The sequence below is a fragment of the Ursus maritimus genome, unplaced genomic scaffold (genome assembly GCF_017311325.1).
Source record: "Ursus maritimus isolate PB19 unplaced genomic scaffold, ASM1731132v1 scaffold_7, whole genome shotgun sequence".
NCBI classification, from domain to species: domain Eukaryota; kingdom Metazoa; phylum Chordata; class Mammalia; order Carnivora; family Ursidae; genus Ursus; species Ursus maritimus.
In genome coordinates this window covers 26,439,996-26,459,647 of record NW_024426885.1, presented here as the reverse complement: position 1 = coordinate 26,459,647, position 19,652 = coordinate 26,439,996, and the positions used below count along the sequence as shown (strand labels likewise).

General features: G+C 38.0%; 1 protein-coding gene across 3 annotated transcripts in view; it reads right to left on the bottom strand.

Annotated features, from left to right (window-relative positions):
* Nucleotides 1-19,652, bottom strand: part of ARMH3 (armadillo like helical domain containing 3) — a 176,268-nt gene that overhangs the window by 74,077 nt on the left and 82,539 nt on the right. For all 3 annotated transcript variants that reach the window (XM_008709348.2, XM_008709239.2, XM_040623871.1), the window contains one exon: nt 7,065-7,140. In XM_008709348.2, the coding sequence (XP_008707570.1) occupies nt 7,065-7,140 (76 nt within the window). The remainder of the gene's footprint in view (nt 1-7,064; nt 7,141-19,652) is intronic.

Genomic DNA, 19,652 nt, shown 5'->3' with positions numbered 1-19,652 from the left:
CCCATCTGTGCCCCACCCCACACTCTATTGTGCTCCTTCTCTCCAATAAATAAATCTTTGAAAATAATAATAATGATGATGATAACTTTAAAAAATTTACAAAGCAAAGAGGAAAAAGACCCCAAGGGAATTTCAGATTGAGGGAAGGAGGGGTTTTTTTGTTTTTGTTTTTGTTTTTGTTTTTAAGATTTTATTTATTTGATGGAGAGAGAGACAGCCAGCGAGAGAGGGAACATAAGCAGGGGGAGTGGGAGAGGAAGAAGCAGGCTCCCAACAGAGCAGGGAGCCTGACCTGGCGCTCGATCCCAGGACTTTGGGATCACGCCCTGAGCCAAAGGCAGACGCTTAATGACTGAGCCACCCAGGCGCCCCAAGGAGGGGTTTTGTGTACTCAAGTCACACTCACCTAAAATCACAGCAGCCCCAACTAAAAATCTTAATATTCCATTACAAATATCTGAATCTCTTCAACCAAGATTTCTTTACTGTACTGCAGTTCACCAAACCCAGCTATGACCTAATGCAAAACCTCACTCTGCAGCATAAACCAAGTTAGGGCAAAACAGATGATTAACCACATGGGATTCAGTGTTTGGTTTTTTATTTCTAGCTGTAGTCTTAAGAGATTAGAGAACAGGAACTATTAGAATAATATGTAATGCTCCCAGTCATTGGGGAAACGATATTATAGCAGCCTCATTTTGGTGCTTTGTTTTAATCTGCATAATGCTTTTCATTCTCTGTAATGGGAGATCAGCAGGGTCTGATTAACAGAAGAAAGGTCATTACTGATAAATTCTAACCCAGGGGATAATCTGAGCCTGCCTGTCTGCCACTTTTGAGCAGACAACTGGTCTAGAAGCTTATTTTCATGTACTTCTTGCTATTCAAGGGTCATCAGCCCAATGTCTCTGCTCTTGTCATGTGATTGCTTTGGTCCATACTTACTTTTCACTAGACTACACTGCATCCTTCAGCTGAAGTGCCTGGTGTCAAACTTCCTCCTCTCAACTCATCAATATCCATTCTGACATAAGAACTGTGACTAAGAGGCAAATTCTGTAGCCCAAACAGGTTCATGGGCAAGAGGATTTGGAGGGACTCTGCCTAGCTGAGACCTCACATTCCCTTACCAACCCTAATTCCGGCCATCAACAGTGAATTGCTCTCCCTGATTATCGCCTGAGGGCTTTTTCTCCATGACATTCAGAATTCTATATGCAGCCTGCTCCAAAGGGTGCTATGCTCAATGAACCCCCCTATCTAGAGACTGCTGAGAGCTATTCTTATTCCCCAGCCTCCCTAGCAGAGTGTACATTTAAAGCTTTCCTCCTCCTCCTCCTTTTTTTTTTTTTTGAGGGAATATTTTTTAGGATGAAGGAAAACAGCTACATAAGCACATAAGCAGGAAGTAGGGGGAGGACTACTTCAGCACTGAAACAAAAAGATCATGGAGCAAAGAGAGGGACAAGAGGCAAACTCACAAGGTGAACAATTAAGACACTTACAAAGAAATGCACTAAATTCTCATTCCAAACCCCAAGTTTGTCACTAACCACAGCAATATCTAAAAAAGTCATTCTTGTCAGCCCTGGAGGCCTAATGGATAAAAAGGCATTACCAAAGAAAAACTAAATTTTAGCTTAATGCATTCCTAATATAGGAAAAAATTTAATATATTAATCACACAGTTAAAACTTTATCCACCTTAAGAAAATTAAAGATCAGGAAAAAAACCTATTTGCAGTGATTCAGCCACTATTTCTGTGAGCAACCGGAGAACAGGATTGTGAACTTGGTGCTAATAAAATGCTAATTAAGTGAAAAGCATTAAGATGTTAACTTCAACAGATCCATTAAGGGCTTCAAATTACTTACCTTGAAAGTTGTTTGGTTAGATGAAGGTCAGATTTTAGTCTAACATTTTTCTTTTTCTCTTTTGACTAATTAGGTTAATAGTCAGTAGACATCTTCCTAAAGCATAGGACCTCACTAGGGTAACCCGCTAAGTGGTGGCAGGAAATATTTAGCTCGGAAGTCTCCAAGCAAAACTTCCCAAATGCTTTCCTTCCAGTCCTGCATTAGGCCCCTCAGAGTATTCTTCCTTTGTGGACCACTTGATCCCTGAAGGCAGTTGAAGTAACAATTATACAAAGTAGAATTTTAAAGGTGGAGCAGTAATATTTTATTTTTCTTGTGGCAAAACAAAGGAACAACACGCCTATGGAAAGGAACAAATATAGGGCCCCGTACATGAATGACATCAGGTATTCCAATAAAAATAGCGGTCTCAGGGCACCTGGCTAGTTCAGTCAGTAGGGCATATGGCTCTCAATCTCAGGGTCGTGAGTTCAAGCCCCACACTGGGCAAGAAGGCTACTTAAAAAAAAAAAAAAAAAAAGAAGTTTCTCAAAAACACTAATTTGAAAAGATACACACCCCTATGTTTACTGCAGTATTATTTACATTGGCCAAGATAAGGAGGCAATCCAAGTGTCCATCAAGAGATAAATGGATAAATTTGTGGTATATATACATATACATTCACACACAATGGAGTATTACCCATAAAAAAGAATGAGATCTTGCCATTCACAACAACATAGATGAACACAGAGGGTATTATGTTAAGTGAAATAAGTCAGACAGAGAAAGACAAATACCATAAGATTTCACTTACATATGAAATCTAAAAACTAAAACAAACAAGCAAACAAACAAAAACAGACTCATAAATATAGAGAACAAACTGGTGGTTACCAGATGGGTGGGGCTGAGGGATGGATGTTATAGGTGAAGCAGATTAAGAGGTACAAATGTCCAGTTACAAAATAAGTAAAGATGAAAAGTACAGCATAGGGAATATAATCAATAATACTGTAATAACTATGTATGGCTACAGATGGTAACTACACTTATCATGGTGAGCATTGCACAATGAATAGAATTGTCAAGTCACTAGGCTGTACAGCTGAAACTGACAGAACATTGTATAGTCGACACTATACTTCAATTTAAAAACGGCAGCTTCTAAGCAGCTGCATTTTAAGAATCTCTCTGAAGGATCAAACAGGAAGAGAGAGACAAATTGTTTAAACACAAATAACTCTGACAATTAAAGAACTGGCATGACTAAGCCACGAAAGACAAGTGAAAAGCAAACAGACTGACACTTGAGCAAATTTAGGCCTCCAAGCATGTGGAAGCACTTTTAATTTTCACTGTCACAATCTAAACTCCAAAGAACTTTCAAGTCTGCAGCCTTTCTGCTGCCTTTCACCTGCTGGTAAGATACTACGTTAGGGCCGCCATTAGATGTATTGCATTCCAGAAGACCCCAAAGATATAACTTGTAGCTGTCATCAACTACCAAACCAGCTTAAGTCCCTCTCAGCTGTTAGATGTCTGAAAATTTCATATGGAACCCAAACCTTTTCCATGGTTATCAAAGAACATACTACAGGAAAGGTAGCTAAGAGTTTGTTCACTCTGCCTTAGAAATCTTTTCCAGCTGTGGGATCAGCACAAATAATCTTTATAACGACAGAAGTAAGTGTTGCACACTTTCACAGTTTTACTTCTAAGCCTTTATATACTCTATCCTTATTAATAAACTTGGCGGCCAATAGTTAAACATTCCATAGTACCCCTGGGAGACCCATGGGTTCAATCTCCTGACACAGTCTCTTGTTTTCTAAACCACCCAAAGTTAATAGTGTCATGGATGTACAACACAAGCTCTTAGAAAAAACCGAAGGAGCATAAGGCAGCATTCATTACCACTGGAGTGGAACGCAGACTTAGGCATACCCTTTTTTACCCTCAGCCAAGAGAATACTAATTCTGAGAAAAGAAACTCCCTGTATCACCTGTATTACCCTCATTCAAAGCATCAAAATCTATCTACAAAAAAAAAAAAAGGGAAACATCTTTTAAGGTTAAGGATAACATCTTAACTTTTATAGAAAGGGCAAATGAAGACATACTTAGGAAACATTCTAAGGAAGGCTCAAAATGCTAATCCTAAAAACAGTATGGCAATTACTCAAAAAATAAGAATTATCATATGATCCACCAATTCGACATCTAGGTATATGCCCAAAAGAAGTGAAAGCAGGGACTGGACAGATACTTGTACACCCATGTACAAATAACCAAAATATAATGACTAAAAGGTGGAAGCAACCCACTTGGGATTTCATCAATGGATGAATAAACAAAATGTGGCATATACATACCATGGATTATTAATCAGCCTTAAAAAGTAAGGAAAGTCTGCCACATACTACAACAGAGATGAATCTTAAATACATTATGCTTCAGGCCAGTATTTTATAGTTGACTAAGTGCTTTCACATATGTTATGTAATTCTCACAACTATTTCCCCATGAAACAGTTGATATCATCAATGATCTTCATTTTATAGATAGTGGAAAGAGATCCAGAGAAGCTAAAAAACTTGCTCAAGTTCACACATTAAGTGGTAGAGACAAAAATTTTAAATCCAGCTTCTCTAACTAAAATTTCCATGCTCCTCTCAATACATCATGTTAAGTTTTCTGTTAACCTCCATGGTAGCTTCTGATGCAACTCTGTGGGAGCCATTATGGTACAGAAGAAGGAGCCCTGGGGTGCTAGGCTGGCTCAGTTAGGGTGCCTGGCTGGCTCAGTCAGTGGAGCATGTGGCTTTTGATCTTAGGGCTGTGACTTTGAACCCCAAGCTGAGTGTAGAGATTATTTAAAAATAAAAAACCTTTAGAAGAAAGAGTCCTGAGCACTGGACTTGGGAGTTAAAGGACCAATGATTCTCAGCTTTGCCAAACAATTGTGGGACTTTCTGCAATTCACAGTATCTTTAAGACTCAGTTTCCTCACTGGTAAAAAATGTATTTTTGAAAGCTTATGATATACTCTACAGAGTTTGAATACTGAAGAAGACAGTATATAAGAGTGCACAAACTGGGGCGCCTGGGCGGCTCAGTCGTTGGGCGTTTGCCTTCGGCTCAGGGCATGATCCCAGAATCCTGGGATGGAGCCCCACATCAGGCTCCTCTTCTGAGAGCCTGCTTCTTCCTCTCCCACTCCCCCTGCCTGTGTTCCCTCTCTCGCTGGTTGTCTCTCTCTCTGTCAAATAAATAAATAAAACCTTAAAAAAAAAAAGAGAGAGCACAAACTTTATCACTTTTTAAGTGTAAATAAGTGTCAAAAAGGAGAAAAAGCAAACTTCAGCTGGCTTAGAATTACCACTATTTTGCCCTGATCTGGCCTTAGTGTGATAAGCGACATTCAAACACATTTTTCCTGTAACCTCTTGAAAAAATTGACTGGATCTTTGATACTTTTGACATATACTCCCAAGTCTAATTCATTAGTGACAGTGAAGACGATCTAATTATTCCCTGCAGCAAGTTCATCAAAGAAATGTAAGGAATGAAAATGAAGGTATAGGCCTGATGGAGACTTGCAAAGAGAAGAAAGAGGTCATGGTTATAGGCATCTGCTCAAAGTTCAGCCCAGTCCTTTCTGGGCTATTCACAAAAAGCATAGGCCAAAAGCTTAAATCAGCTGTTTGATGGCCCTTGGGAAGAATAAGGACAGCAGCCAAGCCAAAAGCCACTGAAAGGGAAAGCAACAAAGTAGGAGATAAAGCAAGCATAAAGGAATGTGATCAAGGAAACAGGTCCCAGATGAAAAGGAGCTGCCTGGAAACCCTAAGTAAATACATGAATAAATAAACACAACATAAATTATACCCATATGAACTTCATACTCTAGCCCAGAATCTGGAGCTTCTTTCAAACACCCACATTTGTCATACTGCCCTTGGGTCACAAAGGGATATTTGGGAAAAGGCAGTACGTAATTCCTGATTCTTACAGAAAATCACATTTATCATAAGGCTTCACTACAGTATCTGGTTTATTTGCTAGGTACAGATATGCATTTGTGAGATTTATAAAACTGTGCTTGCAGCAAAATGTCTCTGGGGTCAGGTAAGGCAGATCAACCTTCAGCGCAATCTTGTTAGCACATCTCACCCCCATGCCCTGTCATTCCAGCTCTCCCAACACACACATTTCACACTTCTCCTTTTGTTCCCAGACGTGTCAAATACCACTGTAAATCACCACAGGACATTTTACTTTTTTAAAAAAAGGAGAGAGAGAGGGAAAAAAATGAAAAAGAAAGAAAGGAAAAGAAAAGAAAGATACAGAAATAAACACTAAATCCCAGGTCTGTCACACATTAGAATCTATACCAAGTTGTAGATGTGCACTCCCATCGCTGGGAATGTCTGGCAAGGCTTACATCTGGAGCTTAATCAAGTTTCCCCATCTGTTGGGTTTGCCTCTTCTACTCGAGTGTTAATTTTTCAATTGTTTGCAAGAACAATTTAATAACTTGAGAAAATGGGAAATGATAGGCACAAAGGGAATGAGGAATGTAAGGAAAGTCAGCTTGAGATTTCATGATACTGAAAGCACATTCTCTCCATTTACAAACAGCTCACTCCTGTGAGTGTGTGGTATTTTCTCAAGACCCTAAGCCAAACTCCATGTCTGACTGAATTTTATCCAATACATATAGCACTCTATAATTGCTTTGCTGTTTCATAAGGAACCTAAAATAACTTAGCCCCATGAGCTCCATTTGCCTCTGTTTACCACAAATAGAAAGAGCCATGTAAAGCAAAACGTCAAAGTTCCAGATCCCCATGAGTCATTCCCTGAACTCATAGAGAATGGCAGAAAAAAAATTTCAGAGAAAAGCTTTCAGATGGCCTATACAGAGAAAACACTTTGGCAACAAAGATGCCTGAAAAGGGCTTGCAACCATCTCTTGGTACGAAAATTCATAGAACAGCACTGTGAGCTATTTCAATACGACAATATGAAAGTCTCATGCACTCCTGCTTTTCTTGATCAAGTACGACATTTCTTTCACTCCTACAGACATCAGGGCTTAAAATAGCAGTGGTGTTCAACACACTCCACTCAGAAAGGTACAATAAACCTCAGGATGAGCCAAGGAACGCTGAAAGAGGTACGTTCTCATTCCTTACCTGATATTAACCAATGCATGGGTCACCTTGCTAGCTGCTTCTTTCCACTGGCCTGCATTGGTAGAAAGCCTCAGGACTATAAGGGAGAAAAGAAAAAAGATCTGTTAGACTCCCAGTATAAAACACAAATATGAGGAATAAAAACACATCTCAGAATAGCTTTATCAGAATAACCAAACAGAGCCTATACCAACATTCCGCTTAAAACTTGCTCATCTTAGAGAAAAACATAAGGGCTTATGCTCAACTAGCTTCACCAGGATTTTTTTTCTCTAGTTTTTTTTCACTTTCTATCAAAATACTCCTCTGCCTTGGGTTCCCCTCCATCTACTCCCTACTAACAGGTTTCCATACTTAGTTTTTACATTTGTTTAAAATCTGTGCTGAGGTGGTAACGAAGATTAACCTGGCAGCCACATTTATCATTTCCCTAACGGCTGGGGCTGATTTAGTGGAAGAGGCTGGCTGAATAAGTATCCCTTCCTGCTCCATACATATCTTTCTCCTAAAGGTTTGCCCTGGGTCAAACAGGGCAAGTAATCTTGCCAGATAGAGGATGGTCATGTTTCAATCAAGGGCTAACCTGTTTTAGCTTCTGTGACTTAACAGTGTGACCTGCAACATGAATCAACAGGAATATCCTTCCCTTTTCTGACCAAATTCGATCTCTCTTCCACACTTACCAACAGGAGGAAAGATGATGGAAATATAGAACATTCTCAATCAGCTAAGAGCTTCAGGACCGTACATTACAGTACTGATACCAATTTAGAAAAGAGACAAACCAGCACAATTGCTCCTTGGAAGAGCAAGAACATGGTGAGCACTCCAAGTTCATGTTTTTAATGAGCCAAGTTTACTATGTGCCAAGAAGTGAACAAAGTTAGGTTATAAGTGAGATAGCATAGAGATGAGGAAACAGACTCAGAGGAGACAAGTAATTGATCTAAGTCATTCAAACAGTTGTATGCACCTGAGCTAGAATTTGAACCTGGAGGGTATGACTCTAGAGCATGTACTTACAGTAAATGGTTATGAGTATGAACCCTGAAGCCAACTGTCAAGTCCAATTCCAGTCCCTGCCATTTACTAAGACAATAATAGCAATACTTACATGAAAGGATTATTAGGAAAATTAAATAAGCTAATGTATATAAAGTCTTAGATCAGTGCCTGGCACATAGTAAAAGTTGTATATTAGCTATTATTTCAATAAATGGCCTCCCAAACCAATCAATGAATATACCTGAGACTTCCCCAAAGGAAGGGAAGTGGAGCCTAACAAACTTTAAGAAACGTGTAACCAATTTGCCTAGGAACTTTATACCTGAGTGCCATCACTACCTACTCCTACCCAGGATTCCAGCAAGGAGAGGAGCAGCAGCAGCTAAATCTGAGGGAGGGCCTATGGCTGTAGCAGGGAAAGAAAACTCATCCAGCTGCTCTGCATCTCTTCTAGCAATACCTCCTTTTTATAAATTCATGCAATTTTATGAAAGAGAGTCTGGCAGCCTTAATAAAACATATTATCAGAACACTGCTTTTCTAATTTACAAGATTTAGTGCAGGGGAAGTTGGTATAGTTCCAAGTTAAAGCTCCTTGGTCTGAAATCCGGTATATGTGCAAATTTAATCATGTAATGAACACAACTGTTTTAGCAGGTCAGACATATCTTTTCCAACCCAACTGTGAAACCCCTTTGATGTGTTTCACTAGATCCTCCACCAGATCATAAATTCTGAGGGTGGGGACCAAAACATTTATGGAACTGAGCTGAATTTTCCTCTCCTTACCTCAGAGAGGCATGTAACTCTGTCCACGGATTAGTTCTGTGTAACATTCTGTCAGCTCTGTTCCTTAGTGAACAGGCACCAGATGACCTCATCACTGCATTTCCTTTGGAAATGCCATAGGCTTTCACATTCTTTTCTGTTACCAAATTTAAACACAAAATTATTTCAAAATGCCCTAAAAGCCTCAAGCTAAGGTAATCATTTATGCAGTAAATTATGGTTCACAAAAATAACATATTACACAGCCATTTTAAAAAGAGACGTAATAGTAAAAACTGGCAACAACCATAATTTTCATGAAAAGAATGGTTAAATAAACTAAGCCCACACCATACAAAAAAAGAGAAAGATATAAGAAAATTACAAAAAAAGAATATTTTATGACATATGTTTTAAAAAACACAAAACAGAAGGATAACGTGATTACAACTATGTAAAACTATGCATATGTGTAGGCTAATATACAACTATGAAAATAATCGTAGCACTAGAAAGGAGAGATTGTAAAATTTTTTATTTTTTTATCTTGATTTTTCTTTTTCTTTAGTATTTATAATTGTCTTTTTCTTAATGAAAAAAAAACAGTTCAAAATATAGTATCGTTTATGGCTCAGGGCAGCTCCTTTGGAGGGCCTTCCTATTCAGTGGACTTCACTGCAGTAAATTGAGGTCATAGGAATATTAAATGTGTGCCTTCACCAAAAATGTTTCAGTGAGCCTTCATCTTCTAGCCATGACAGAAGAACAAAACATAATTTACCCTCCTACCTTAAATGACAGAACACAGGACAAAACAGATGAAACAACAACTACCAGACATCGGACAATAGGCATACAGAACTGTGATCCCTGAAGAAAAAAAAAACAAGGTGAGCCCTATAATTACCCCAGCTTACTGCATGGAGAAATTTCTAGCCTGTGGGGCAGGGAGGAAGAACCTATACAGAACCCAGAACCCGTCTTGCCACGCCAAAGACAGAGAGATCAACACTTAGGCCAAGGCACCTAGAATTTGTGGGGCAGAGTACTGTAGAAGAGGTAGTCTGAAAAGGAACTCTGGAGGTGTGCAGAAGGGTCCTTTTACATCTTTTGCTGATTCTGCATATACAGAAGAGGAAAATACTCAAGGCTGGGCAAAAAAAACCACTGGAAAGGAAAAGAAACTATTAAGCTCACAGAGGGCTCCACAAATAAGATAATTTGTCCTTCTACCAGCAAGAATAGAAAGACCTACTCATACACTGGTTGTAAGACAGAGTCTGCAGATGGGTACTGCATTAGCAATGGGATCAAATTAACCTACATTAAAGATTGCTCTCAACCTCCCCTGACAACCCTTAAATGCAAACCTGAAAGGATAAAACTGATTCCAAATAACATAACTACATTCTAGAACAAAGTTTAACATTATATAAAATAATATAACAAAATCTAGCACTCACAACATTAAAATCACAATATCCAAAATCTAATTTAAAAATTACCAGGCACTCAAAACAGAAAAATATGACCACATAAGCAAGAGAAAAACCAGTCAATAGAAACAGATCTAAGCATAAAGAAAAATTAGCAGAATTAGCAGAATAGGACATTAAAACAACTACTGTAAATATGCTCCATATTCTCAGAGAGATTGAGGAAAATACAACTACAATGGGGAAGAAATGGACATATTAAAAAGAAGTCCAAACAGAACTTCTAGGGAAGAAAAAAACCTTCTGAACTGCACACTACACTGGATAAAATGAATTAAGATTAATGAAATTAACAGCATATTAAAAAATATAGAAGAGGCATCCAAATTGGGAAGGAAGAAGTAAAGTTATCACTTTTTGCATGTGACATGATACTCTATACAGAAACACTAAAGACTCCACCAAAAAACTATTAGAATAAATGAATTCAGTAAAGTAACAAGATACATAATTAATATACAGAAATCTACTGTATTTCCATTCACTAATAACCAACGATCAGAAAGAGAAATTAAGAAAACAATCCTGTTTACAACTGCATCAAAAAGAATAAAATAACTAGGAATAAATTTAACTTAAAAGGTGAAAGACCTGTACTCTGAACTATAAGACACTGGTGAAAGAAACTGAAGATGACATAAATAAATGGAAAGATATACCATGCTCATGGATTAGAAGAAGTAATATTGTTAAAATGTCCATACTACCCAAAGCAATCTACAGATTAAGTTCAATCCATATCCAAATACCAATAGCATTTTTCACAGAAATAGAGCAAATAATCATAAAATTTGTATGGAACCACAAAAGACCCTGAATAGCCAAAGCAATCTTGAGAAAGAAGAACAAATCTGGAGGTATCATACCCCCAGATTTCAAACTATACTACAAAACTACAGGAATCAAAACAGCACGGTACTAGCACAAAAACAGACACATAGATCAATGAAACAGAGTAGAGAATCCAGAAATAAACTCACATATATTAATCTACGACAAAGGAGGCAAGAATATACAATGGTGAAGAGACAGTCTCTTCAATAAATGGTGTTGGGAAAACTGGATAGCTACATGCAAAAAAAAGAAACTTGACCACTTCCTTACACCATACACAATAAACTCAAAATGGATTAAAGACCTAAATGTAAAACTTGAAACCATAAAATTCCTAAAAGAAAATATAGGCAGTAGACTCTTGGACATCAATCTTAGGAGTATTTTTTTTGTATCTGTCTCCTCGGGCAAAGGGAAGAAAAGGAAAAATAAACAATTGGGATTACATCAAAATAAAGAGCTTTTGTATAGAGAAGGAAGGAAAACATCAACAAAACAAACCTACTGAATGGGAGAAGACAGATATCTGCAAATTATACATCTGTTTAGGGGTTAATATCAAAAATATATAAAGAGGGGCGCCTGGGTGGCTCAGTCGTTAAGCGTCTGCCTTCGGCTCAGGGCGTGATCCCAGAGTCCTGGGATCGAGCCCCACATCAGGCTCCTCTAATGGGAGCCTGCTTCTTCCTCTCCCACTCCCCCTGCTTGTGTTCCCTCTCTCGCTGGCTGTCTCTCTCTCTCTCTGTCAAATAAATAAATAAAATCTTTAAAAATATATATATATATGTATATATATAAAGAACTCCTACAACTCAACACCAAATAAACAGACAATCTAATTAAATAATGAGTGGAAGACTTGAACAGACATTTATTCAAAGAAGATGTATAGATGGCTAATAGACATGTGAAAAGATGTTCAACACCATGACTCATCAGGGAAATGCAAATCAATACCACAATGAGATATCACCTCACCTATCAGAACGGCTAGTAAGAAAAAGACAAGAAATAACAAGCACTGGTAAGGATGTGGAGAAAAGGGAACCCTCATGCACTGTTGGTAGGAATGTAAATTAACGCAGTCACCACGAAGAACAGTATGAGGGATCCTTTAAAAATAAAAACTACCATATGATCTAGCAATTCCAGGTATTTATCCAAAGAAAACCAAAACACTAATTTGAAAAGATATCTACAACCCCATGTTTATAGCAGCATCATTCATAACAGCCAAGACCTGGAAACAGCCTAAGTGGCTATCAATGGACGAATGAATAAAGAAGTTGTAGTGTATATATACAATGGAATATTATTCAGCTATAAAACACAAGGAAATACTACTATTTTTGACAATATGGATGGACCCTAAAGACATTATGCTAAGTGAAATAAGTGACACAGAGAAAGATAAATACCGTATGATCTTACTTATATGTATAATCTAAAAACAAAACAAAAACCAAACCCATAAAAAAATCAGATTTGTGGCTACTACCAGAGACGGAGGGTAGGGAGAGGCAGAATTGGAGGAAGGTGGTCAAAAGATACCAACTTCCAGTTACAGGATAAAGAAGACAAATAAGGGATATAATTTACAACACGAGGATTTAGCTAACACAGCTGTATGATATACAGGAAAGCTATAAAAGAGAACAAAATCCTAAGAGTTCTCACCACGAGGAGAAAAAAATTTTTTTCCTTTCTTCTTTTATTCTTTTTATTGTATCTATGTGAAAAGACGGATATTAGCTAAACCTACTGTGGCAATCATTTCACTATATATGTAAATCAAATCATCACTCTGTATGCCTTAAACTTCATAGTGATGTGTGCCAATTATTTCTCAAAAAAACTGGGGTGAAAAAATGAAGGCTTTCACAGAGATGTATGGTGGAGAAGCTGGGTAGATGGCTAAAACTTCAATAGAAACCTCACCTTTCTGTAGATAGAAACCAAGAAAAGGGGCTTCTGCTGGTCAGAGAACATAGAATCCTGGACAAACCAAGAGAAAGTGTTCCCCTAATTTTGCACATAATAGTTGTACAATTCTCAGGCTCACGGCTGACCTGAGCAAACATGAAACAGAGATACAGGCAGTAAAGCAAAAGCTTTAAGAACTGAATGGATATTTGGTGGGGTTTTTGTGTGTGTGTTTTTTTAAAGATTTTATTTATTTATTTATTTGAGACGGAAAGAGAGAGCAGGGAGGGGCAGAGGGGGAGGGAGAAAGAATCTGAAGCAGACTCCACATTGAGTGAGGAGCCCAATGTGGGGCTCAGTCTCACGACCCCGAGATCATGACCTGAGCCAAAACCAGGAGTCAGACACTTAACCGACTGAGCCACCCAGGTGCCCTCTGAATGGATATTTGAACCACAGTCCAAGTCTCAACTAATCCTTGAGTGGTACATGTGTGGACCAGATCCAAAGCAGCACAGAAAAGGCTCTGAAAACTGAACTGGTATTAGAACCACAACACACAGAAGGTGAGGCAGAACTTGCAGTCAAACCCCATCTGGGTTGCCTACCTCCTAAAACCAAACAAACAAATCTCCAGAGGATTATAATTGAACCCTGAGTCTATACAACATAACATTAAAAATGCCTAAGATGTAATCCAAAATTATTCAATTTATGAAGCACTAGAACATACAAAGAATCAGAATACACAATAAAAGAGGACAATGTGACAAATCCTCAAGAGAAAAACAAATGCCTGAAATGACAGACTTTAAAATTATCAGACTTAAAAGCAACTATTATCACTATATTCCATGAAAAAAAGGTAAACACACTTGAATGAATGGAAAGACAGGACTTCTTAGAGCCAAATGAAATTATAAAAAAGAACCAATTAAAACATTTAGAAGTAAAATATATATTATGTAAAGCAAAAAATTCACTAGATGGGTCTAATAGCAGAATGGACTAGCACAGGAGTCAGTAGAAACTAGTAAATAAGAAGAACAGAAAAAAAACGGGAGAAACCAAATAAGGCTTCAGGGAAGAGAGGGACAATATCAAAAACCTAACATCTGTGTACTTGTAGTCCAAGAAAAGGAAAAAGAAAGGACTTGAAGCAGAAAACATTTTGCAAAAAAGAATGGCCGAAAACTCCCAAATTTAGTGAGAGTTGAGAAGCTCAGCAAATCCCAAACAGGATGAACTCACAGAAAAACCATGCCTAGACATATCATAATCAAACTGCTAAAAGCCAAAGATAAGGGAAAAAATCCTAAAAGAATCTAGAGAAAAACAACATATTACAAACAAGGAAAAAAACTATCAAAATGACCACAGACTTATTTTCAGAAACCATGGAGACCAGAAAAAGGGGAATAACATTTTCAAAATACTTAAAGACAAGAACCTTCAACTCAAAATTCTAAATCCAGCAAAAATACCTGAGAAATGAAGGAAAATTTTAAAATATTGTCACCAGGAGGCCTGCTCTAAAAGAAATGCTAAAGAAAATTCTCAAGACTGAGAGAAATTGGGGCGCCTAGGTGGCACAGCGGTTAAAGCGTCTGCCTTCGGCTCAGGGCGTGATCCCGGCGTTCCGGGATCGAGCCCCACATCGGGCTCCTCTGCTATGAGCCTGCTTCTTCCTCTCCCACTCCCCCTGCTTGTGTTCCCTCTCTCGCTGGCTGTCTCTATCTCTGTCAAATAAATAAAATCTTTAAAAAAAAAAAATTAAAAAAAAAAAAGACTGAGAGAAATTATACCAAAGGAAATTTGAATCTTCCAGAATAAAAAGAGCAACAGAAATGGAAAATATCTAGGTAATGGGGCGCCTGGGTGGCACAGTCGTTAAGCGTCTGCCTTCAGCTCAGGGCGTGATCCCGGCGTTACGGGATCGAGCCCCACATCAGGCTCCTCTGCTGGGAGCCTGCTTCTTCCTCTCCCACTCCCCCTGCTTGTGTTCCCTCTCTCGCTGGCTGTCTCTGTCAAATAAATTAAATCTTAAAAAAAAAAAATATCTAGGTAAATGTAAGATAACACATTTTTCTCTCTGAAATTCTTTAGAATATGGATGATAGTCACAAGGAAAAATTATAGCACTGGTAGAGTTTTCAATGTATGTAGATCTAATACATATGACAACTATTAACATCAAAGTGTGGGAGTTGGTGATTACAGAACACTATCTAGTAGAAAACTCTTATATTTTGTTGAAGTGATACAACACTAGGGATGCCTGGGTGGCTCAGTCGGTTAAGCAAACGACTCTTGATCCCAGCTCAGGTCTTGATCTCAGGGTCATGAGTTCAAGCCCCACATTGGGCTACATGCTGGGTGTGGAGCTTATTTAAAAAAAAAGTGAAGTGATACAATATTAACTGTAAGTAGCCTAGGAAAGGTATAAAGCGCAATGTAACCCGAGACCGGCTAAAAATACAGAGAAATACAGCCAAAGGCAACTGATAAATTAAAATGGAATATTAAAAAATGTTTCAATTATCCAAAAGCAAGCAGAAAACGAATGGGGGCTGAGGGAGAAACACAAATTAAATGGTAGAACTAAAAGAAAGTACATCAGTTATTACATTAAATGTATATGGTTTAAATGCTGAAAAAGAGAAAAAGATTGTCACACTGGATAACAAACAAGACCTAACTACAAGCTCTGTACAAGACGGCCACTTTCAGGGTGCCTGGGTGGCTCAGTGGGTGGCTCAGTCAATTAAGCAAAGGACTCTTGATCTCAGCTCACGTCTTGATCTCAGGGTCGTGAGTTCAAGCATTGCATGGGGATCCATGCAGGGTGTGGAGTCAACTTAAAAAAAAAGAAAAAAGACAGCCACATTAAACATAAAAATATAGATAAGTTAATAGTAAAAGGATAGAAAATGATAAACATGTAGGCACTAATCAAAAAAGAAAAACCAGGGGCACCTGGGTGGCTCAGTAGTTAAGCATCTGCCTTCGGCTCAGGGCGTGATCCTGGCGTTCTGGGATCAAGCCCCACATCAGGCTCCTCCGCTGGAAGCCTGCTTCTTCCTCTCCCACTCCCCCTGCCTGTGTTTCCTCTCTCGCTGGCTGTCTCTCTCTCTCAAATAAATAAAATCTTAAAAAAAAGAAAAAAAGAAAAGAAAAACCAGGGGTGCCTGGCTGGCTCAGTCGGTAGAGCATGCGACTCTTGATCTCAGGGTTGTGGGTTTCAGCCCCACATTGGGTGTAGAGATTACTTAAAGATAAAATCTTTGAGAAAGGGGGAAAGAAAGAGAAAAACCACAATGGCTGTATTAATCTTAGATCAAACAGACTTCAGAACAAAGAATATTACCAGAGATAAAAAGGGACATTACACAATGATAAAAGGGTTAACTCACCAAGATATAATCCTAAATGTGTACATATCTGATGGCAAAGCTACAAAATATATAAATCAAAAAGTGAAAGAACTGAAAAAATAGACAAACCTACAATTACAGTTAGAGACTGCAACGGTCCTCTCTGTCCCTTTAGAACAAGTAGACAGAAAAATCTGTGAAAACAGAGACCATATCAAACAACTTGACCAAACTGAAACTTATAGAACAGTCTACTCCAAGAGCAGAATCAAGTGCAGAAGAGTCATTTACCAGGATGGACCGTATTCTGGGCCATAAAACAAGTCTCAATAAATTTCAAAGGACTGAAATCACACAAAGAATATTCTTGGGCCCAGGGGCACCTGGGTGGCGCAGTCATTAAGCGTCTGCCTTCGGCTCAGGGCGTGATCCCGGCATTCTGGGATCGAGCCCCACATCAGGCTCCTCTGCTATGAGCCTGCTTCTTCTTCTCCCACTCCCCCTGCTTGTGTTCCCTCTCTCGCTGGCTGTCTCTATCTCTGTCAACTAAATAAATAAAATCTTAAAAAAGAAAAAAAAAAAGAATATTCTTGGGCCCAAAGAGAATTAAACTAAATATTACTAACAGAAAGATATCTGAAAAAATTTTTAAATCCCCAAATTGGGGCACCTGGGTGGCTCAGTTGGTTAAGCGTCTGCCTTGGACTTGGGTCATGATCCCAGGGTCCTGGGATCAAGCCCCTCATTGGGCTCCCTGCTCAGCGGGGAGCATACTCCTCCCTCTCCCTCTGCCACTCCCCCTGCTTGTGCTGTCAAATAAATGCATAAAATCCTTTAAAAAATTTTTAAATCAAAATCCCCAAATATTTGGAAATTAAACAAAACAGTCCTAAATAATCCAAAGGTGAAAGAAGAAATCACAAGGGAAATCAGAAAATATGTTGAACATGAATGACAATGTAAACACAACAAATGAAAATGTTTCAGATGCAACTAAAGTAGTATTTAGAGGGAAATTTACAGGACTAAGCATTTATATTAGGAAAAAAGAAAAGTCTTGTATCAATGACCTAAGCTTTCATCTTAAGAAACTACCAAAACTCAAAACATGCAACAAGAAGGAAATTAAGAGCAGGAATCTATGAAATTTTATGAAAGACAAAAAAACAAAAACAAAAAACAAAAAAACCCCACTATGAAACCAAAAGCTAGTTCTTTGAAAAATCAATAAACCTGAAACACATATATAGCCAGACTGACCAAGAAAAAGAGAAGATACAAATTACCAAAATCAGTAATAAAAGAAAGGAAATTAGTACAGACTCTACAGACATTTAAAATGAGTATTACCAACAACTATATGCCCATAAAACTTAACAACTTAATGAAATAAAACAAATTCCTTGAAAGACACAACCTTCCAAAAGTCACTCTGAAGAAATAGATAATCAAATAGTCTTAGATTTATTAAAGAAATTGGATTTATAGTTAAAAACCTTCCAAGAAAGTAAGTTCCAGGTGCAGCTCACTTCACTAACAAATTCTACCAAATATTTAAGGAGAAAAATAATACCTCTTCTAAACAAATTCTTCCAGAAAATAGATGAGAGAATTTTGTGAGGTCAACATTACCTGATACCAAACCCAGAAAATGACATTATAAGAAAATAAAATTACAGACAAATATCCCTCAAGAATATGGGCAAATCAAATCCAGCAACACATAAAAATGATACTTAGTTTAAAAAAAAGATGGGGGCACCTGGGTGGCTCAGTTGGGTAAGCATCTGCCTTTTGCTCAGGTCATGATCTCAGCGTCCTGGGATTGAGCCTTGCATCGGGCTCCCTGCTCAGCAGGGGAGTCTGCTTCTCCCTCTCCTTCCACCGCTCGTGCTTTCTCATGCACACCCTCTCTCTCTCTCTCAAATAAATAAGATCTTTTTTAAAAATTTAAAAATTAAAAAAAAAATAAGTTTCAATCATGTGGGGTTGGCTCAACATTCAAAAATTATCAACTGTATCAACAGTCTGTAGTAGGAAAACCTGTTATCATCTCAATAAATGCTAAAATTTTTAAGATTTTATTTATTTATTTTATGAGAGAGAGAGAGAACATGCACATGAGCAGGGGAGGGGCAGAAGGAGAGGGAAGAATCCCAAGGAGACTCCACACTGAGCTTGGAGCCCAACAAGGGGCTCAATTTCATGACCCTGAGATCATGACCTGAGCCAAAACCAAGATTTGGATGCTCACCTGACATGCTAAATTTTTTCTAAAGATTTATTTATTTGAGAGAGAGAGAGAGAGAGAGGGCATGAGCAAGAACAGGGCAGAGGGAAAGGGAGAAGCAGACTCCTCACTGAGCCAGGACCCCAGTGGCGCTCGATCCCAAGACCCTGAGATCATGACATGAGCCAAAATCAAAAGTCAGACACTTAACTGACTGAGCCACCCAGGCACCCCTATGCTAAAATTTTAAAACAGAATCTGACATTCATTAATGAGAATAACTCTCAGGAAACTAGAAACAAAGGGAATTTCTTCAGCCTGATAAAGGGCACCTATGAAAAAACCTACAGATAACGTCACACTTAATGAAGTACTGAACCCTTATTATATTAAGATTGGAAAAAAGGCAAGTACATCCATTCTCACCACTCTGATTTAATATACTACTAGAGGTCCTAACCAGTGAAATAAGACAAGAAGAAGAATTAAAAGGCATACAGATTAGAATGAAAGGAATAAAACTCTTTTATTCCCAAACTATATAGCTGTTTATATAGAAAATTCTAAAGAGATTATAAGCTACTAAATCTAAAAAGTGAGTTTAGCAAGATGACAAATTCAGAAATCAATAGTCTTTAATGAGCAAATAAAAACTGAATTCTAAAAAATACCATTTACAATAGCACCAAATTTCATGAAATGCTTTGCGATAAATTTAATAAAGTATGTGCGATAAGTGCACTATGTTTGATGAAAAAAATCAAAGAAGACTTAAAAAAATGTTCACAGGTTATGTCAATTTTTCCCAAAATGATCTACAGATCCATCATAATCTTTTTTAAAAAAGATATTTATTTATTTATTTATTTATTTATTTATTTATTTATTTATGAATGAGAGTAAAAGAGGGAGGGAGAGAGCACAAGCAGGGGGTAAGGGCAGAGGAAGAGGGAGAAGT